General features: G+C 49.3%; 1 protein-coding gene across 2 annotated transcripts; it reads right to left on the bottom strand.

Annotated features, from left to right (window-relative positions):
* Positions 1-20319: 20319 nt before the first annotated feature.
* On the bottom strand, positions 20320-22502 carry LOC123427376 (GATA transcription factor 6-like). Of its 2 annotated transcripts, none has more exons than XM_045111400.1 (3): positions 22131-22502; positions 21583-21891; positions 20320-21470 (listed from the first exon to the last, which is right to left on the bottom strand). In XM_045111400.1, exons 1-3 carry the CDS (start codon positions 22485-22487, stop codon positions 20655-20657), a joined length of 1482 nt encoding a protein of 493 aa, XP_044967335.1. In that variant the 5' UTR covers positions 22488-22502; the 3' UTR covers positions 20320-20654. The 2 variants fall into 2 exon arrangements, with proteins under 2 accessions (XP_044967335.1, XP_044967336.1); XM_045111401.1 differs by having other exon boundaries at positions 21583-21882.
* Between the last annotated feature and the right edge of the window lie 421 nt (positions 22503-22923).

Below are 22923 nucleotides of genomic sequence, written 5' to 3'. Positions count from 1 at the left end.
TCGCAATCAAGCGTCACGCAACCACATTGTCGATGCACACAAAGTCGTTGTCGACCACCACCACCAACCGCAGGCCCCGTCGACCGAATGCAACTACAAAACGATGCCCCACGAGGTAAAGATCGCACCATTGTCGTCACCGTCTGGTCCGAGTATTCTAGGGCCTAGGGTTTCCCCGAGGTCAACAACGGCAGGAAGGCGAGAACAGGAATGACGACACCCCAAGAAGGTTATGATGGTCGTAAGTGTCATTGCCATCGTCCCGGATCGTATCCGAGGCCAACTTTCGATGGCCGTCTCGCCTCCAAAGCATGTAGTCTATCGGTCCACCTACAGTACGACAAACACCAACCACCTCACCAGTGAGTATGCCCGCACCAAGCCCATCAACTCACGCGCAAGCACGGAAGATCTAGAGAGCCACATTGAGAGCGATGTGAAGCCAGTGCCCTGTCATGAGTGATGGAGTCAAATCCAGTAGATCTCCGATAAGGGTCCTGAGTTGGTAGCCTTGTTACAATGGTAACAGGGACATTGAATTTGACCTAGGTTCGGGTTATCTCGAAGAGATACCATACGTCCTGATTTTTGTATTGATTTTGAAGTAGTACGAGTTACACGTTGATCTACCATGATATCTATCTGTGTATGAGGCGATCGTCTACGAGCCTCACCCCTCGATTTATATTGATATCGATGTGTACATAATGTTAGGGCATATTTCTCCCTTGGTGGTTTTTTATGATTGATGATAATCCTTTGTGGACTAATCGTGTGCACTAAGCCTTTAGATAATTCATCATATGGCACAAGACGATTCAAGTCCCTTAGTGGATAATAGTGAAGATGACCTTTTTCTTGCGTTTCGCTTTTGATGGAATTAAGTCGTCAGAGAACCATACTATTATGAGGGGGTATGCTTCGAAAAAGTTTCGGTGGAATCAACACGTACACTTTCATTTGCACCCTTGTTTCTTTCCTGCATCAATGGAGTTGCTCCAATTTGCCCTTGTTCTGTTCCTCAAGGAAACAAGAGGTTGTACCGCAGTCGCTAGTGGCAGTACCGCCTACAGTGTAAGTGGAAGTACCGCTTTCGGTAAGCGGTAGTACCGCTCTCGGGCGGTAGTACCACTGCCCAGCATTGTCTCAACTTTTCATGTCGACTAGACGATTGTTGGGACACTAGTACGACGCTGATACTCGTGATCTCTGTTGGGTTTTTCATGAAGAGGAACGGTTATCGCAGCACAAAATGGTTAAGTATTTTCCTCGGGTATAAAACCAAGGTTTCTCGAACTAATAGGAATATCAATCCACAATCGTCTTCAGCGGCTGCACACAAAAGAACAAACAGTTTACACCCAACGCGGACAAGAGGGTTGTCAATCCACCTAGTCATGTTATTTGCAAGCGAATGAGGAGTGTAGATAATTGTAAAATGCAAAATAAAATAAAAGCAAATAAATGGCAGCAAGGTGTTGGAGATTTTAGCAATATATTGCGAATATATGCATCACGTACATAAACAAATAGGCCGACTCCTGTCTGCGCCTATTATTATTACTTCACTTTAAGAACGATTTAATGATTGACTCTCTAATTATTAAGTTTATAACAAGCGAAGTAATGCTTGAACTAAGATGACATGATATAGACAAAGTAAACTGAACCAATATGAATAAACCCCATCGTTTTACCCTTTGTAGCAGGAACACAAAGACACAACTTGTCCCCTTGTGTCACTTGGATACAGAAACTTGCGAGGTTGAACCTATTACAAATGTCACGCCCAAGATGCGACCCTATCCTCAATTTGGCACGAGGGCCTCGTGAGGGATAGAAACGCATCTCGTCGTGTCGCAAGAATGGATATCGTCACAAGTACATGTACTGAAAAGAAGAGATATATAAAGAGTTGGCTTACACTTGCCACAAGCTACATCAGAGTCACATCAGTACATTACATAATCATCAAGAGTAAGAGCAGGGTCCGACTACGGACGAAACCAAACGAGAAAATGAATCGACGTCCATCCTTGCTATCCCAGGCTGCCGGCCTGGAACCCATCCTAGATCGCCGAAGAAGAAGCAACACCAAATGAACAATCAACGCGCTCGCGTCAAGTAATCTTTACCTGTACCTGCAACTGGTGTTGTAGTAATCTGTGAGCCACAGGGGACTCAGCAATCTCATTTCCAAAGGTATCAAGACTAGCAAAGCTTAATGGGTGAGGTATGGTTAAGTGGTGAGGTTGCAGCAGCGGCTAAGCATATATTTGGTGGCTAAACTTACGAGTACAAGAAATAAGAGGGGGATGATCTACGCATAACGGACATGAACTACCGATGATCAAATGAATGATCCTGAACATCTATCTACGTCAGACATAACCCCACCGTGTCCTCGATCGGAGTAAGAACTCACGAAGGAGACATTCACGGTTACGCACACAGTTGGCAAGTTTTAATTGAGTTAACTTCAAGTTATCTAGAACCAGTGTTAACCAAAGTTTCCATGTTGCCACATAACCGCGGGCACGGCTTTCCAAAAGATTTAACCCTGCAGGGGTGCTCCAACTAGTCCATCACAAATTAGCACAAGTCGCATAGAAATCCTCAATCACGAAGCTCGCCATCTCGTCGGATTCCCTAGTGTAAAACCTCAACTCTGAGATTACCCAAAGCATCACCGGAATCCCGATGCACAAGATATCTCGTCAAAGGTAAAACTAATCCAGCAAGGCCGCCCGACGTGTCGACGATCCTGATAGGAGCCGCGTATCTCGTTCTCAGGACACGACAGATAAGCACAGCGTACGGTGGCCTGATAGAAATCTCCCGAGTTGCCCCGGGTTGGCCCCGCAAACGGCTCTAGTTTTGGACCAACACTCATGAGGAGCACTGGCCCGGGGGTTGATTAAATTATCATCGGGGTCCGGAAAGTCCCTATGCAATTTTATTAGGTGATTAGGCAAATGTAGTACCAAAGTTTGGCCTTGCCAGACCAGCTTTAATCTAAAACGAATTATCAAGGGGGTCCCCATAACAACCCCGATCGTGTTAGGAGCGCTCATTTATGGAACATAACACCGGTAGCCGAAACTAAGGGGGCAAAGGTGGAACAAAACACCAGGCTAGAAAGGCCGAGCCTTCCACCTTTTACCAAGTATATAGGTGCATTAAATTAAATAGCATTTAATATGGTGATATAACAAGGAACCCATGTTTTCACATGGAAGCAACTGCACCTGCAACTAGCAACGCTACACAGGGTTAAGCAAGCAGTAACATAGCCAGATAGTGGTTTGCTAGGTCAAACAGGTTGAAGGTTAACATGGCATTGTTGAGAGGTTGGTATTTAACATGTGGTAGGCAACGAGACATAATCGACAGAAACGGTAAACTAGCATGGCAATGATAGTAATGGTATCTGGGGAAATGATCATCTTGCCTGAGATCCCGCTTGAAAGAAGAATGCCTTCGTGAAGCAGACGAACCGACGTGGTCGAACGGGTCCTCACAATCCGGCACGCTGCGGAACTCTATCGAGACGAAGCAAACCGGAAACACGAATCAACACACGAAATTCACCACACGATGCAACAACACAAAGATGCATGAGCAGCTGAAAACATGCAAGTCACGGCATGGCAAATCACACAATCAAACACTACACATTAAGTGAAGTTCAATAAGCAACGAATTGCATATTGACGAAACTCCATGTTAATTATTTAGTTCACTCCCGGTTATCTACACAGCAATATTAATGTTGTCAAACATGCAAGAGGTGAAGCGGAAATTAAACTACCTATCTAGGCATTTTAAGTGAGGTCGGAAATGACATATAGCACCTCCGAAACGACCTCACATGTTAATTTACAATTCTGTCCAGATCTGAACTAATGCATTTAATTAGTTGTTAAACAGAAAAACAAACAGGTTCACGTGATTCTACGCGTCAAGGCAAGCAATCTACACATAAAGAACATCTCCATCGGAGCTACGGTTCAAAAGATACAAGCACCGCAAGATATGATGACATGAATGCAATATGTGTGCAACGGCGGTCACGAGCACTTCAAAACATACATCACACAAGATAAAATGAAACTACACGAGATTCTAAGCAAGTTTCATGTAGGACACGATCAAATCGGAGCTACGGTTCAACATCTACGAGCAAAACAAGAAATGACTACAATCTGCCAAAATCAGCCACATAGCAATTTCTACGCCTCACAACTTCGGCTACCCAACTCCGATATGCTCAAGCAAGGCATGTCACGGAATAGGGCAAGAAGCACTACTACAAACAACTAACAACAACTATCATGGCAGCAAGGAGCACTAGGAAAAGAAGACACAAAACGGCAACTCACACACTATTTCAGACTTAGTAAAAATTACACCTCATGAAAGTGCAGTTTTCGATCTGAAGCAATATTAACAGCAGCAAAACCTATAGCTACAGGACTCCAAATGGCATGAAAATTGACAGCATGTGAGAGAAACACAAGGGGTACAACTAACTCCATTGGACCAACCTCAAAAGAGCTACCGATCACAAGATGCAAGCAAGACAAGACAGCAACAAAATAATAACAGATCCCAGACTTAGAAATATTTCAGCTCCTCTAAAACAGCACTATTTCTAGCAACTTGAGGGCAATCAATCCACACCAAAACATGCATTTCTATTGCAACCAAAAATACCAGGGGCTAAACAAAACATCCAAGATCAACTCTCTAGTTGACAACTCCGTCAAACAACGCACGGAGTAAATCCTACGAATTAAACAAAAGGGCATCACGGCAAAATATCTCGCGAACTAACTTCCTCAAAAGCTAAAACTAATTGCACAGAAAAATCCATGGGATTTTTTGACCCCGGAAACATATAATATACGTGGGGTTTGCAACACAAAAATAATGCCACACATTAATGCGAGATAAACACTTATATACGGGAAAATAAACTACCGGCAAACCATACATGCAAAAATACGAGTGACCACTCTAAAATACACGGAAAAATAGTTCCTAAAACATAGGAATTTCTAATACGGCACTCGAGCAATCCGGACTTGCACAAAAATTAAATACGAGGCGTATCCTATTGAAACAGCACGCAAAACTAGGCGTTTGGCATGTTAAACTTCGTCAAATGATTATGCAAGTTTCAAATTTGTATTCTACACGCAAAACTACCACAAAACCATATAAAGTACTCCTCGTTCCGACTTAGGGATAAAAAGTTACGGGGGTTCGAATAAACGCTATTTACCGGAATTTAACTAATTCTAAAAATAACCTAAATTACTAACTGGGCCGAAGCTAAGGTGCAGTTTAGCTAAACAGTGCCTGGGCGAGGAGTAGTGGCTTGGGCGGGGGCTCTCACCTTGCGGGCCTTGGCCCAGGAGCTGCTGAGGGAGAGGTGGCCGAACTGGGCCGGTGGCGGGAGCTGGGCCGTGGGGAGGCACTCGGCCTGGGCGCGTCTCGCGCTCACCCACGAGGCGGCTCGGGTGCTGGGCCGTGGCGCGGGACGATGGGCCGCTGCAGGAGGGGCGAGCTGGGCCACGGCGGTTGGGAGGCCCACGTGGGCGGATCGGCACTGGGAACGCTCGGGCGAGGGACGTCGTCCTCCTCCTCGCTCTCGACCGAGAGGAGAGAAAGTCCCAGCGATGCGAGGGCGGCGGGAATTAAGGGCTCCGGTGGCTACCGGCGCGCCGGAGGGCTGGATCCGTCCTGCGGCCTCCGGATCTGGGCAAGGGCGGCGGCAGCGCATGGCGGCGCGGAGGCCGGAGGGCATGGCGCGGTGGTAGGCCGACGCTGCGGTCCCCGGCGAGGGCAGGGCTGCTGCGGGGCACCGGGTGGGGCTCCGGCCAGCGGGGTCACCGGGAAAGGGGGATCTCCAACGAGCAGGGCACACGGCGGCGGACCAAGAAGCTGCGGCGGCCGACGGGGAGGAGCGGCGGCCGACGGGGAGGAGCGGCGGCGCGGCCAGGAAGAGCTCTCGGGCGAGGCGGCGGCATGGATGGGAGCTTCCGGCTCGAATGGGCTCGGGCGGGCCCCACGCGGGCTTCGCGGGCCCGGCGGCTGCTGGTGGGAGACAGGGGAGAGGTGGGAGGCTAGGGTTAGGGGCGCGGAAAACGAGGCAGGTTAGGGATGGCTGTCTAAATGTGATGGTGGGGTATATATAGACAAACCGAGGGGGGGGGGCTCGGTTAACCGGAATCACGTTCCGGATCCAACCGCGGGGTCGGATTCGGACGATTCCGAACCCGGGAATGGGTACGTGGCCGTGTAGAGGGGATATCCGGAGACGAGAGGGAGAACGGGCGGCGCGGCATGAATTTTAAAACACCGACAAACGTCCAACGGTAGACCGAATGCGGTGCTGCTACGGTCGACCGTTCGGGTACCAGACGGACTCCGATCGCGACGAATTTCGACAGGCGGCCTAGCTATAACTAATTATGACCGCATGCCAAGTTTCACCCTGATCAGAGAAAGTTTTACGCACACTTTTAAAACAGGGTTTCGACGATGCCGCAGGCGCGTGCGAGTGCAGTCGGGCTCAGAACGGACAACGACGAGAACCGGCAACTACTAACGGATGCAAGTTTTGAAAACTGGCGGCAACGGAGATGCCGATGCAATGCAGATGATGCGCATGATGCGATGATGATGCGACAAATATAAATAGACACACGACGAAAACGGAAAGAGAGGGGAATCTTCTGGAACGTCGACATCGGGCTGTCACAGCTCTCCTACGCTACAAGAGGATCTCGCCCCGAGATCCAAGAATGAAAGGGGGAGAGGATGAGAAAGAACAAGAGGTAAAACTTAGTCGCTTCTTTGAGAAACGAGTGAAAACAATGAACCTTGAAGGTTGCAAAGCGATGAGGAATGATATGAGAAAGAAGCAAGAATTCACGGAAAATTTCGGCAGCACTTCGGTAGGAAAATGGGAATTTTTTTCGAAAAGGTAGTAGAATTAGACAATATTCATAACAAACAACCAAATAGAACAAGGGAACACCATGATCTTGGCAGAACAAGACGATAGACCCCAAAGAGCAACATCACAATGCCTCCGGAACAATAGAATAGGAACTAACTCAACTGGAAGAAGAGAATGAAGAGAGAATGACAACCACTAACTCCAATGAACTTGACAAACATCCTTACAAGAAGAATTGGACAGAGTAGTTGGAAAACAACAACGAAAGAACAAGATAGTAGTGGGCTTACGAAAATCATCTCAACAAATATGAGGTGACAACCAACCACTACAAGAACCAAGGATAGAAGAAAGCACGGATATCAAAACTCTTACACCAAGAGGGTGCATTGAGAACTAGGATTAATGACAAGCACCATGATAGCACAATCCATAGGAAAAGCTTTAGGTGAAATCCAAACCAAGATAGCTCAATGAAGAAATCATGGGTTGAAAATATCTCATGATCATAGAATTGGTGGGTTTAATTATCTCATTTTTCAAAGGAAATCTCTTCGAGGCTCCTACACTAACAAGAAGGCTATAATACCACCTCAAAGGATAAAGGAAGAACAAATGCACTTGGGAATGCAAGAGAATGGATACTTGAGGTACTCCAACAAGAATCTTAAAGACCACTTAAGAAAGAATGAAATCTTGATGAACCACCATGAAGGACCTCGTATACAAATGAACGATGCAATGATAACAAGGTAGAAAAGAATAAGATTATGACCTTGCGAGGATTTAGAAGAAGCCTCACGAAGAGATACTTAAAATAACTTGAAACTCCGGAAAACAAAAGATAAGCACACTTGAGAAAAAGGAATTGATATCGTGAGCCGCTCCGGAAGAAGAATTCAGATTACTATTAACAAGAATAAGAATTATGTTATGCTAGTCCTTCATCAAGTTTAATGGATGACAAGCAATGGATTTAGCATGACACTTATTCTTCTTGAAAGAAACTTGAAGAGAGAGATAGATATGCACCACTAGAAGAAGTCTTGAAGGAGACACCGGTGAGAATTCACAATTGAATGGGAATACCAAGAAAGCATGAAGACACAAGAGAAAGAAGAGATCATTATCCACCTGAAAGGAAATATTAAACAAGACACCAGAATAACTGAGAGACGAACGAAGAGACAACAATTGAGAAGAATTGAGGATGAAAGGTGAAAGCTAAGAACGAAGAAGCTTCTGAAATGATGGCCTTCGGAGGATCGAGAATGAAAACAACTCAGAGAAGCACCGGATAGCAAGAAAGGAATTACTCATGATTGAAAACAAATTCAAGATGATAACACGAAGCTGAGATGACAATCTTCACAAGAATGGAAAAAGACTGAGAGAAACACTCCTTCGGTCTTGAGAGAAAATAATTATGAGACGAACACCAACAAGAATTAATGAGACACTCCGGAATAAGAAAGAATGAAAGGTTGAGACATATGAGAATTAATTCAAATAGATCTTGGAGAAGGAATATGACTGATGAAAATCATACTTACGTCATAGTTGAGAAGAATTAAAGATCTCCGGAAAGATTAGAAGAGACATATAAGATCCTGAGAAAAACCTGTGGGTGATGGGCCCACTCAAAGAAACCACCGTTGAAACAATTGCTAGAACGAGAGATATTGCACCGGTATAAGAAAACTAGATGAGGTTAAGAACCTCGAAATAATGAAAGAATTGAAAAACAAGAATTTCTGAGATAACTTCAGCACTCCGGATAGGAGAAATAGGAATGAATAGCAAGATAGGCTCATAACAATTTCCAACATAGGAAAGAATTACAGGGATAAAAAGGATATGATGAACACGGATATCTGAATTAAATTCACCGGAAAAGAACAAAATGAAGAAATGATGAACTCGACTCCTGAGAATCTTCACAATGAATCACCGGCTATGAAAGGATGACGAGATAGCGGAAGCATCACTGAATAAGAAGACGCTTGGATGAAATCCAAACACTGAAGAAAAGGGCGGGAGGGCGGGAAAGAAAACAAAGATAACCTGGGGCAGATGAGATGAACTCCGGAATAAAAGAGAGAATGATCTACACAAATTAGAGAGGATTGAATCCACTTGAAGAGAAACACACCGGTTAAAAAGGAATTAACATGACGACTCCGGTTGACAAGAATTGATAAGACAATTGATTGAGCAAAGAATTTGCATTCTCACATAAAAATATGAGAACACCTCTTGGAAAGATCTGAAATCACCACTTGACATCGAAGCAACTGAATTACTATATTTCAACAAAACAAAGGGTGCGGCTTATGAAACAAGCCAGAACAAACTCACGAGAAAGATTTCCGTTCGATATTTTCGTGGACAGGATCGCACGGGCTCGATTTTAAGTAGCCATCAAGTGCAAGGCAGTGCACCCGACAAACGAAGCGTCCCCGAGTCGTAGCAAGCTACAAGGACTCTTTAAGACACAACGTGTACTGCTGTAAGTCGACCGTGAACAAACGAATCCACTAGATGTCGAACCCCAACCTAACATCATGCATTTGTTGGAAGATTGTCCTATAAGCAACTACTTGAATTCCCACCTATGAATTCCCGAAATATCTGGTCATGCAATCTGGTACACGGATACAAGGAGTAATATCACACAACTCCTATGCTAACCCGTCACCTGTATCACATCCGTCAACACACAACCAGAATCTCGGACCTTCATCTACTACAGACCCTCGTGATCACAACGATACAAAGTATGGCAGTACCCCCGAACAATCTGCACCAGTACTGGGGACATCGGGGTTATCTCGCCACTACTAGTATTGAAGCAATTATGAACATCCTTCGTTCTGAGATACTAAGAAATCTGAATGATAACGATGTGCTCAAGAATCCCCTCGAGCTCAACTCCCCGGAAGAAAATCAAGTCAGACAGGAGGCACCAAGACAGAACTCCGTCACATCGGCATCATATAGATTCCAAAAATATCCGCGTGATCCTAAAAAAAAATTTTAGTGGGAAGAGGAGTAGAGTAAATTATTACGTCAAGATTCCTCACCACAGCATAGCAGAGGAGAAAAAAGAATCCTACTCTCCGATATATAACTAAGACTCAAATAGTTTTTTTTCACTAGACTCGACTCGGCCAAGTTCGATCAATCAAGGGGGCTCCTAGGTCGGTATGGCTCTGATACTAACTTGTCACGCCCAAGATGCGACCCTATCCTCAATTTGGCACGAGGGCCTCGTCAGGGATAGAAACGCATCTCGTCGTTTCGCAAGAATGGATATCATCACAAGTACATGTACTGAAAAGAAGAGATATATAAAGAGTTGGCTTACACTCGCCACAAGCTACATCAGAGTCACATCAGTACATTACATAATCATCAAGAGTAAGAGCAGGGTCCGACTACGGACGAAAACAAACGGGAAAATGAATCGACGTCCATCCTTGCTATCCCAGGCTGCCGGCCTGAAACCCATCCTAGATCGATGAAGAAGAAGAAGAAGAAGCAACTCCAAATGAACAATCAACGCGCTCGCGTCAAGTAATCTTTACCTGTACCTGCAACTGGTGTTGTAGTAATCTGTGAGCCACAGGGGACTCAGCAATCTCATTTCCAAAGGTATCAAGACTAGCAAAGCTTAATGGGTGAGGTATGGTTAAGTGGTGAGGTTGCAGCAGCGGCTAAGCATATATTTGGTGGCTAAACTTACGAGTACAAGAAATAAGAGGGGGATGATCTACGCATAACGGACGTGAACTACCGATGATCAAATGAATGATCCTGAACATCTATCTACGTCAGACATAACCCCACCGTGTCCTCGATCGGAGTAAGAACTCACGAAGGAGACATTCACGGTTACGCACACAGTTGGCAAGTTTTAATTGAGTTAACTTCAAGTTATCTAGAACCAGTGTTAACCAAAGTTTCCATGTTGCCACATAACCGCGGGCACGGCTTTCCAAAAGATTTAACCCTGCAGGGGTGCTCCAACTAGTCCATCACAAATTACCACAAGTCGCATAGAAATCCTCAATCACGAAGCTCGCCATCTCGTCGGATTCCCTAGTGTAAAACCTCAACTCTGAGATTACCCAAAGCATCACCGGAATCCCGATGCACAAGATATCTCGTCAAAGGTAAAACTAATCCAGCAAGGCCGCCCGACGTGTCGACGATCCCGATAGGAGCCGCGTATCTCGTTCTCAGGACACGACAGATAAGCACAGCGTACGGTGGCCTGATAGAAATCTCCCGAGTTGCCCCGGGTTGGCCCCGCAAACGGCTCTAGTTTTGGACCAACACTCATGAGGAGCACTGGCCCGGGGGTTGATTAAATTATCATTGGGGTCCGGAAAGTCCCTATGCAATTTTATTAGGTGATTAGGCAAATGTAGTACCAAAGTTTGGCCTTGCCAGACCAGCTTTAATCTAAAACGAATTATCAAGGGGGTCCCCATAACAACCCCGATCGTGTTAGGAGCGCTCATTTATGGAACATAACACCGGTAGCCGAAACTAAGGGGGCAAAGGTGGAACAAAACACCAGGCTAGAAAGGCCGAGCCTTCCACCTTTTACCAAGTATATAGGTGCATTAAATTAAATAGCATTTAATATGGTGATATAACAAGGAACCCATGTTTTCACATGGAAGCAACTGCACCTGCAACTAGCAACGCTACACAGGGTTAAGCAAGCAGTAACATAGCCAGATAGTGGTTTGCTAGGTCAAACAGGTTGAAGGTTAACATGGCATTGTTGAGAGGTTGGTATTTAACATGTGGTAGGCAACGAGACATAATCGACAGAAACGGTAAACTAGCATGGCAATGATAGTAATGGTATCTGGGGAAATGATCATCTTGCCTGAGATCCCGCTTGAAAGAAGAATGCCTTCGTGAAGCAGACGAACCGACGTGGTCGAACGGGTCCTCACAATCCGGCACGCTGCGGAACTCTATCGAGACGAAGCAAACCGGAAACACGAATCAACACACGAAATTCACCACACGATGCAACAACACAAAGATGCATGAGCAGCTGAAAACATGCAAGTCACGGCATGGCAAATCACACAATCAAACACTACACATTAAGTGAAGTTCAATAAGCAACGAATTGCATATTGACGAAACTCCATGTTAATTATTTAGTTCACTCCCGGTTATCTACACAGCAATATTAATGTTGTCAAACATGCAAGAGGTGAAGCGGAAATTAAACTACCTATCTAGGCATTTTAAGTGAGGTCGGAAATGACATATAGTACCTCCGAAACGACCTCACATGTTAATTTACAATTCTGTCCAGATCTGAACTAATGCATTTAATTAGTTGTTAAACAGAAAAACAAATAGGTTCACGTGATTCTACGCGTCAAGGCAAGCAATCTACACATAAAGAACATCTCCATCGGAGCTACGGTTCAAAAGATACAAGCACCGCAAGATATGATGACATGAATGCAATATGTGTGCAACGGCGGTCACGAGCACTTCAAAACATACATCACACAAGATAAAATGAAACTACACGAGATTCTAAGCAAGTTTCATGTAGGACACGATCAAATCGGAGCTACGGTTCAACATCTACGAGCAAAACAAGAAATGACTACAATCTGCCAAAATCAGCCACATAGCAATTTCTACGCCTCACAACTTCGGCTACCCAACTCCGATATGCTCAAGCAAGGCATGTCACGGAATAGGGCAAGAAGCACTACTACAAACAACTAACAACAACTATCATGGCAGCAAGGAGCACTAGGAAAAGAAGACACAAAACGGCAACTCACACACTATTTCAGACTTAGTAAAAATTACACCTCATGAAAGTGCAGTTTTCGATCTGAAGCAATATTGACAGCAGCAAAACCTATAGCTACAGGACTCCAAATGGCATGAAAATTGACAGCATGTGAGAGAAACACAAGGGGTACAACTAACTCCATTGGACCAACCTCAAAAGAGCTACAGATCACAAGATGCAAGCAAGACAAGACAGCAACAAAATAATAACAGATCCCAGACTTAGAAATATTTCAGCTCCTCTAAAACAGCACTATTTCTAGCAACTTGAGGGCAATCAATCCACACCAAAACATGCATTTCTATTGCAACCAAAAATACCAGGGGCTAAACAAAACATCCAAGATCAACTCTCTAGTTGACAACTCCGTCAAACAACGCACGGAGTAAATCCTACGAATTAAACAAAAGGGAATCACGGCAAAATATCTCGCGAACTAACTTCCTCAAAAGCTAAAACTAATTGCACAGAAAAATCCATGGGATTTTTTGACCCCGGAAACATATAATATACGTGGGGTTTGCAACACAAAAATAATGCCACACATTAATACGAGATAAACACTTATATACGGGAAAATAAACTACCGGCAAACCATACATGCAAAAATACGAGTGACCACTCTAAAATACACGGAAAAATAGTTCCTAAAACATAGGAATTTCTAATACGGCACTCGAGCAATCCGGACTTGCACAAAAATTAAATACGAGGCGTATCCTATTGAAACAGCACGCAAAACTAGGCGTTTGGCATGTTAAACTTCGTCAAATGATTATGCAAGTTTCAAATTTGTATTCTACGCGCAAAACTACCACAAAACCATATAAAGTACTCCTCGTTCCGACTTACGGATAAAAAGTTACGGGGGTTCGAATAAACGCTATTTACTGGAATTTAACTAATTCTAAAAATAACCTAAATTACTAACTAGGCCGAAGCTAAGGCGCAGTTTAGCTAAACAGTGCCTGGGCGAGGAGTAGTGGCTTGGGCGGGGCCTCTCACCTTGCGGGCCTTGGCCCAGGAGCTGCTGAGGGAGAGGTGACCGAACTGGGCCGGCGGCGGGAGCTCGGCCGTGGGGAGGCGCTCGGCCTGGGCGCGTCTGGCGCTCACCCACGAGGCGGCTCGGGTGCTGGGCCGTGGCGCGGGACGCTGCGCCGCTGCGGGAGGGGCGAGCTGGGCCACGGCGGTTGGGAGGCCCACGTGGGCAGATCGGCGCTGGGAGCGCTCGGGCGAGGGACGTCGTCCTCCTCCTCCCTCTCGAACGAGAGGAGAGAAGGTTCCAGCGATGCGAGGGCGGCGGGAACGCAAGGCTTCGGGGGCTACCGGCGCGCCGGAGGGCTGGATCCGGCCTGCGGCCTCCGGATCTAGGCAAGGGCGGCGGCAGCGCATGGCGGCGCGGAGGCCGGAGGGCATGGCGCGGTGGTAGGCCGACGCTGCGGTCCCCGGCGAGGGCAGGATGCTGCGGGGCACCGGGTGGGGCTCCGGCCAGCGGGGTCACCGGGGAAGGGGGATCTCCAGCGAGCGGGGCGCACGGCGGCGGAGCAAGAAGCTGCGGCGGCCGACGGGGAGGAGCGGCGGCGCGGCTAGGAAGAGCTCTCGGGCGAGGCGGCGGCATGGATGGGAGCTTCGGGCTCGGATGGGCTCGGGCGGGCCCCACACGGGCTTCGCGGGCCCGGCGGCTGCTGGTGGGAGACAGGGGAGAGGTGGAAGGCTAGGGTTAGGGGCGCGGAAAACGAGGCAGGTTAGGGATGGCTGTCTAAATGTGATGGTGGGGTATATATAGACAAACCGAGGGGGGGGGCTCGGTTAACCGGAATCACGTTCCGGATCCAACCGCGGGGTCGGATTCGGACGATTCCGAATGCGGGAATGGGTACGTGGCCGTGTAGAGGGGATATCCGGAGACAAGAGGGAGAACGGGCGGCGCGGCACGAATTTTCAAACACCGACAAACGTCCGACGGTAGACCGAATACGGTGCCGCTACGGTCGACCGTTCTGGTACCAGACGGACTCCGATCGCGACGAATTTCGACAGGCGGCCTAGCTATAACTAATTACGACCGCGTGCCAAGTTTCACCCTGATCAGAGAAAGTTTTACGCACACTTTTAAAACAGGGTTTCGACGATGCCGGGGGCGCGTGCGAGTGCAGTCGGGCTGAGAACGGACAACGACGAGAACCGGCAACTACTAACGGATGCAAGTTTTGAAAACTGGCGGCAACGGAGATGCCGATGCAATGCAGATGATGCGCATGATGCGATGATGATGCGACAAATATAAATAGACACACGACGAAAACGAAAAGAGAGGGGAATCTTCTCGAACGTCGGCATCGGGCTGTCACAACAACGCACCTCTCTCACCAAAGAAATATCAATCTAGTTGGACAAACTATTTCCATAGATCAGATAGAACTACGAAGCTATCATAATCGTGCATATAAGAATCATATTATATATCAAAGGAGTCTCAAATATTTATCATGAATAATCTGAACATAAATCCATAATTCATCGGATACCAATAAACGCACCATACAAAAAAGTTACATCACATGGATAAATGCGAAGATGCGATGATCATTGTATTGAAGATCAAAGAGAGACACACACAGAGAGAGAGAGAGAGAGAGATGCCATCCAGAAACCGATTATTGATAGGTCCGGATGTATGAAGGATCATTTGAGAGGTCCCGTTGTAGATGCTCTAACCTGTGTCAAATACGTCACACCTTGTGGAGGCGCTAATAGACAGCGAGACGATCTAGTGCCCTAGATATAAACACCTAGGGAACATGTGTGTTTCGTTTCAAGGAAACTACGCCTTGAAAAATAGTGTTTCAAGTATCAACAACGCCTAACTACAAGGCGTGACAGAAATACACGGTTAACGCCATTTCATCGGGCACTCTAGGGTGGCGCCACGTTGACATCGTGACCGACGACCGTGGACCGCAATCGGTCAAAACCGCCTAAGAGGAAGGCGTGCAGACGTGCAAGTCACACGCTGAAACGACAAGTGTGAATGAAGAGATCGAACTAAGTTTTTTTGAAGTGTGAGTGCACCACATAAGATCCTTCACGGCCATTTAGTCACATTAAAAGGCGCTGGATGGCACGGTTTCGTGCCACCCTCAACTCTGTTAGCCTTAAGGACATCCCTTTAATCGAGCACAATTACACCTGGTCCAATGAGTAGAACCCCCCAACTCTCGTCCGACTAGATCATGCCTTCTCCAATGCGGAATGGGGCCTGCACTTCCCGGCTGCCAAGTTACTACCCCAAGCTAACGCCATGTCCGACCACTGTCCCCTTGTTCTGGTCAACGAGGGCCTGATGAGGAAGCCGCGAAGATTCTGTTTCGAGGATTACTCGAGGTTTCTGTCGGGTTTTCATGCGGTCATTTCAACGGCCTCGAACCTGTCCGTGGGCAGTTCAGACCCCATCAACTCCTTCAACCTCAAATTGAGGCGTGTTGGGAAAGCACTTTCCTCCTGGAGCAAACACAGTGTTGGCAATCTGACGGGGCAATTCGACATCGTTCACGAGCTGACTTTGCGCCTAGACACGACCGAGGGCAATAGGCCCATGTCTGACTATGAGATATCGCTCCGCTCGGCCCTCAAATCTCGTCACATGGGGCTCGCGCTGCTACTTAGGATAAAGCAGAAGCAGAGAGCACGTGTTAGGTGGCTGCGCGCAACAGATGCCAACTCGAAGTTCTTTCGGATTAAGGCGAACTATAGGGCCAGGAAGAATCAGATTCACTCCTTAGGTGTTGCTGATGGTTCAACTGTTGTGCACCAAGAGCGGATTATTTACCTGGTCGCTGACCACTTCAAGAGTATCCTGGGGACAAAAGTCGATGCTCGCGTCAGTTTGAACTGGGACCGTCTCAACCTTCCCCGCATTGACATGCAAGACCTAGAGAGGCCCTTCTCCATCGAGGAGGTCAAAGAGGCGGTTTGGGATATGCCGCGTGACAAAGCGCTGGGGCCAAACAGTTTCTCTGGATCCTTTTACCGCAGCCGTTGGGATATCATCAAACTTGATCTCATGCTCGCCTTTTAGAGGTTGTTTGACATGAATGCTCGCTCTCTTCACTAGTGCAACGACTCCCTTGTGGTTCTCATTCCCAAGAAAAAGGATCATGTAGGGATTGGGGACTTCAGGTCGATTAGTCTGCTGCATAGCCTTGTCAAAATCTTCATGAAACTTCTTGCTCGCGGACTTGCCCTGGCGCTCGAACAGCTTGTCAGCCCTTGTCAGAGTGCCTTTATGCACGGAAGATGCAGTCAAGATAATTTCCTCTACGTGCAGCGCATTGCCCAACACTTCCACCGCTCGCATACACCATCTATCCCTCTGAGGTTGGACATTGCCAAAGCTTCCGACACAGTATCTTGGACTTACTTTCTTGATATGATGGAGGCGAGAGGTTCTGGCACCAGATGGCGGGAATGGATGGCCTTGGTCTGGACATCCTCTTCCTCTATGGTCTTGGTGAATGGGATCCCAGCAGAGTGTAGCTGGCACAAATGTGGGCTTCGCCAAGGTGACCCCATCTCCCCGCTCCTGTTCATTTTGGCCATGGAACCCTTGCACCGGCTGCTTGACCTCGCCACTTCAAGTGGATTCCTCTCGAAGCTCTGTGGCAGTAGGGCGAGTTACAGAGCCTCTCTTTATGCTGATGATGTGGCCCTTTTTGTGAACCCGTGCAAAGAAGACATCATGATGATTGGCCACATTCTGGAGGCCTTTGGTGCGGCATCCGGGCTGCGTACAAATTTTGGAAATAATGCTGCCCTACTGATCCGATGCTCCAATGTTGCAGCCAATCAAGGTTCCGGTGAGCCTATTCCCCACAAGCTACTTAGGGATGCCACTCTCCCTACGCTCGCTTCGAAAAATCGACTTCCAAAGGTTCGTGGCCTCCTTCGATGGTAAACTGGTTGGATGGATCGACAACCTTCTTTCCAAGGATGGTCGTCTGACCCTGGCACGTTCGGTCCTCTCCGCCTTGCTGGTCTATATGATGTCTCTCCATCCCTTCCCAAAGTGGCTTCTCAACTGGATTGACAAGCGCACAACATCATGGGCATGGAAGGGACTGCAGTCATTCAGCGGCAGCCAGTGTAGGGTAAGTTGGGACAAAGTCTGCACACCCCTTAGCCTCGGTGGTCTTGGCATTCAGAACTTGCAGAAGTTTGGTTCGGCGCTTCGCCTCAGATGGCTTTGGTTCCGATGGGTAGACTCGCCACGCCCCTGGGCGGGCTTGCTACCTTCATGTTGTGTCGAAGAATTCGCAATGTTCGCCTCCGCTACCAAGGTCACTATTGGAGATGGATCCACCGCCCTGTTCTGGTTTGACGCTTGGCTGGAGGGCATGGCTCCCCGCGACTTGGCTCCATTTTTGTTTGCCATCTCCTCCAGGAAGAGACGGACAATGGTGTAGCTTTGGAAAACTCTCCTTGGCTACAAGACCTGTCAAATGGTTTCCGTGATGACATGTTGGACGAGCTAATCGCTCTTTCCTCGCGGCTGGAACATGTCTCGCTTCAGCAAGATGCCAGGGACTGCATCACCTCGAAGCTAACCTCCAATGGCACCTACTCGATTCGTTCAGCTTATCGTATGTTATTCATGGGACATGTCAGGTCTCCGTTCCCAGAGTTCATCTGGAAGGCGAAAGCTCCCCTTAAATGCAAATTCTTCGTATGGACGATCGTCCAACATCGAGTGTTAACAGCGGATGTTCTTCTGGCGAGAGGCTTGGAAAATGACTACTTCTGCCCTCTCTGTTGATGGAACCGGGAGATAGTGGACCATTTGCTCTGTGAGTGCCGTGGTCCGTCAATCTTTGGAAGTCCGAAGGCTTCCTTGGCGAGGCTACAGTCTTTCAAGCCGACGGCCTGGCGCGCTGGAGTGGCGACTACTGACTGGATGCCCCAGCTTTCGGAGATTGCCTCCAAGAGTGAAAGGCGAGCGGCCAAGGCGCTAGCCATGCTAGTTTGCTGCGAGATTTGGCGTGAGCGCAACCGCAGGATTTTTGACAAGAAAGAACTATCGGTCGCCAGCGTGCTGGTTTTGTTCGCTGACGAGGCCTCCATCTCCAGGCTAGGTGGTTGCTCAATCCAATTCGACCCGAGCTGCGGAGTTTTTTTAATTTTTTTAGGGTTCCCCATGCAAAGCATGACACCGCTAGTTGTTTTTCTTGGTTGCTCCGACAGGCTCCTTTCTGTGTCTTTGGTTTTGATCGGTTCAACTATTGTATTTTCTCTTGTAACTCGCCTTTGGGCAACTCCTTGTGAAATAGAATCTTAGCAGTTTTTCTGTTAACTTAAAAAAAAAAAGATGTAGGAACAGGAGTTCACAGCACATGCACCTCCGCATACTGATGCAAGTACTGTCGGCCTCTGCTGCGGTCCTGTGTCCACAGTGCATGACAATAGATGCGCAATTAAGCAGAGCAGCAGGCAGGGCTAACCACAAAGAAAGTAAAATCCAAGATGGATTCGGTGTTGGGAGAGAGAGCAGAACGAAAGAAAGGAACGAACTAAAGGCAATTGCGTACGTGCTTAAGATAAGACGGCATGAGGTTAGTGTGGAGGGGCCGCGCGCCAGGAGGGCTGCCTGCCGGCCCAAGTGGGCGCCGGAGCCGGGCGGTGCAGCGCAAAGCTAGGCAAGGCAGCGATGGAGGAAGGAGCCGGTCGCGGTCACCACGTCAGTCAGTGCCCCATTACGATCACTGCCTCTGGTTAGGTCGGAAATAAGCCGGGGCCGCTGGGGTCCCAGGCCGAGTGCACTACGCATCGCTGCCATCACCAACAGTGACTGCCGGCCTGCGCCAAAGGAGAGGAAAAATCTCGCCGCGGCGTGGAAATTTCAAACCATCGCATGGAGACATGGCAGTACTGAATCACGAGGGAGAAGCATCTCAGTGCATGCAGCAGCAGCAGCTGCACCAAAGGCCGGCCCAAAGAACGGAGGAGCAAGCACGGAGGCCGATACAATAACTGATCAAAAGTCGGGGCCGCCTCCTCGCCATAGCAGTAATTGTTCGTCTTTTCAAACAGTTATGTCGCAGGGCAGGGACGGATGCGACCACACGCTGCAAAGGGCCACACCGGTGCGTATTCCATTGGGCCGAGAGAGAAAATCAACAGGGCCCTATTCCTCCTCTTACACGAAACAGACAGCAGAGCATGGTTGCTTGCAGCATCCATCTACCTTCTACTACCCTCTCGCTGTCCAAGGCTCTCAACTGTCTTCCCTGCCCCTAACTAAGCACGCATCATGCTGTTACATGTGACAACACCATGTGATGTATCCAAGGGTGCACGCATCGGGCACCCGGTTCGCTTGCTCTCCTCTTTTCCTTCGCCCCAAAGGGAAGGTTTGGTTCTCCGTTTCTTCAGCCCTGATCTCATGGTGGTAAAAACTAAGCAACGCCATTGATGTACACGACGCTACTGTCAAACACATGCTAGCTCATAGAAAGAAAGAAAAACTCCTTGGGACAACGATGGAAATAAAGTTCTGCGCTAGTGCTGCACTGCTCCTGTAGCAGTGCTTAGTACTCTAACAAGCTAGTGAAGGTGGTGGAGTTGGAGGAGCCGAATTCCTAAACCTAGCATGACCTAAACCTCTTGCTGGACTCTAATTAATATCCAAACGAAACTACTGACTCGGACGATGATACTAGCTGAGAAATGGGAGGAAAAAAAAAAGGTTCGGGTACGGTAGTACAAAGACTAATACGAGCGGGAAAATGTACAGCCACCGCGGACGCAGTGGCCAGCTGGCGAGCGACGGAGCGAGCGAGCGAGCTAGAAGGACGCCACTGCGGGCGCGGTGGCGGTGACTGCGAGAGGGCCGTCCTCCTTCTTGCGCCTCATCTCGAGCACCTTGCGGTGGGAGTTGGAGTGGACGCTGCTCACGTACGTCGGGCTGCACGCCGGGCGGTACTCGGGGAGGAGCCTGCCGGACTTGTAGCGGACGCCGCACGCGTTGCACAGCGTCTTGGCGCCCTCCGGCCCCGCGCGCCACTGCGGGGTCTTCTGGACGCCGCAGTGGCTGCAGCGCCGGTCGCTCTGGGTGGCGGCGGCCTCCGCGCCGCTGGGCGGGTGGGCGGGGAGGTTCTTGGGCTTGCGGCCGCGCTTCTTGGGCTTGTTCTTGCTGCTCTTACCGTGCTTGGACTTCTTGGGCGCCGGCGGCGGCAGGATGTTGTACTCCCCCATGAGCTCCGACGCGCCGAACTGGGGCGAGTCCAGCAGGAAGTAGGGCGAGAAGGAGGCCGACGAGGAGCACGAGGAGGTGGTGGTGGTCGACGAGGACGAGGTGGAGTCCGGCGTGGGGCCCGAGAGCGACCACCCCGACGCCCGAGACCGCTTGCTGCGCTTCGCCTTGATAGGGACCAGCGCCTCCGTCGACAGCGCGCATATGGTCGGAGTCCGCATGGGGTCGGACATGGACGGCAGGGCGCGGTACGCTCCGTCCTGCGGGCGCCGCTGCGGCAGCAGACGGTGCTGCGGCGGGCGCGCCGCCATCATCGACGCGGGCGGCGCCGGCTGCGGCGGCAGCTCGGAGAGCGAGTCGTCCATGATACGGGACACCCACTCGAGCTCCTCCTCGACGTCATGCGCCTGCGGAAAATACAGGGCAAGGCACAAAGAAATAATCAATTAAATTTCACCACGTACGACAAAAGCATAGGAAAAGCCGCGAGAAGCGGTCAAAGGCGACGCGAAACCTCACCGGCAGGTCAACAATCTCCGGCGCTGGCGGCGCCGGAGGGGCGAGCTCGTACGACACGGCGGAGGCACGGGGCCCGCCGTTCAACTTGTCTTCTTTCGCGGCGGCGGCCGGCGGCGCCTCCTCGGGCTCGTCGGCGGCGTCCTTATCCGGCTCGCAGAACTCCTCGAGGTCCAGCAGGTCCTCGACGGAGAAGCCGTCCCTCTCGGCGAAGCCCCAGGCCGGCGGCGCGTCGGCGGCGGCGACCTCGTCGGCCGTCTCCTCGTGCCGGCCACTGCCCTTGAGCGCGTCCATCCGCTCGTCCTTCGCGGCCCGAAAGAAGGCGCACACATACACACAGGAAAACCATGAATTCCCAATTCCAGGAGCCAAGAACCACAAGTTCAGAGAAAGAGAAAGAGCGCCTGGTTTCTTCCGTCTCCGGAAAAAAGAAACTGATAACAAAATAAGAAGAAAAAATCAAGAAAAGATTCTCTCTCTCTCTCTCTCTCTCTCTCTCTCTCTCTCTTTTCTTTCGCCGCTCGTAATCTCCAGCCCCGTCCCCTCCTTACCAGAGAGCTGTGGTGGTGCGCGTAGGACGGCATGGCTGAGGAGCGAAGGGGAGCTGCTGCGGCGGCGGCGGCGGGGTTGGCGGCGGGGGCGAAGAGGAGGGGAGGGTCGGAGGAAGCGGAGGCGGAGAAGGCGAGGGGCAGGGGAAGGGGGGAAGAAGGGATGAGCGTTTGGTGGAGCATTGAATGGCTGCCAGAGTCCGTGGGCACAACAAATGCACTCTTTCCTTCCTCACGCGGCGCCCCCTCCCCTTTCTTGCATTTCACTCCTCCCGTCCGTCCCGCACACTCTTCCCTCCACCCGCACTCCAAATTTTCGTCCGCTCTTTTTCTTTGGCCTTTGGTGCTCTCCCCCCTCATTCCGTTTCTATTCTATCTCTATGTATCTTTATTTTATGTCGCCACCTCGCTGCTATCTTCTTGGTATCGGAGACCCTGGCCGTCGAACTCTTCTTCTTTATAAAATACTTTTAATGAAAAAGGAGGAAACGGAGCCGGAAAAGAAGCCGAAATGACGCTACCAGTAACATAACAGCACGGGGAGCGGTCTCGTCTCTGTTTTCCACCGCCCGCCCGTCGTGATTGTCGTGCTGCGTTGCGTGCGCGACGAGACGACGGGGCGGTTCTTTTCTTTTCTTCGGGGTCTGTGGGTTAAGGTAATAAAGTGGGTGAGCGATTAGTGGTGGCCCGGGGGACACGTGGTGGGCCCGGCGCGGGGCATTCCCTCCGGTCCGAGGGTAGTCATTTTTGGTGTTTTGAAACGCGGGTGCGGAAAGGTTCGGACTGGATTTGCGCA

The sequence above is a fragment of the Hordeum vulgare genome, chromosome 2H (genome assembly GCF_904849725.1).
Source record: "Hordeum vulgare subsp. vulgare chromosome 2H, MorexV3_pseudomolecules_assembly, whole genome shotgun sequence".
NCBI classification, from domain to species: Eukaryota; Viridiplantae; Streptophyta; class Magnoliopsida; order Poales; family Poaceae; genus Hordeum; species Hordeum vulgare.
Note: the sequence above shows the minus strand (reverse complement) of the source record. Positions and strands in the feature narration are given on the sequence as shown.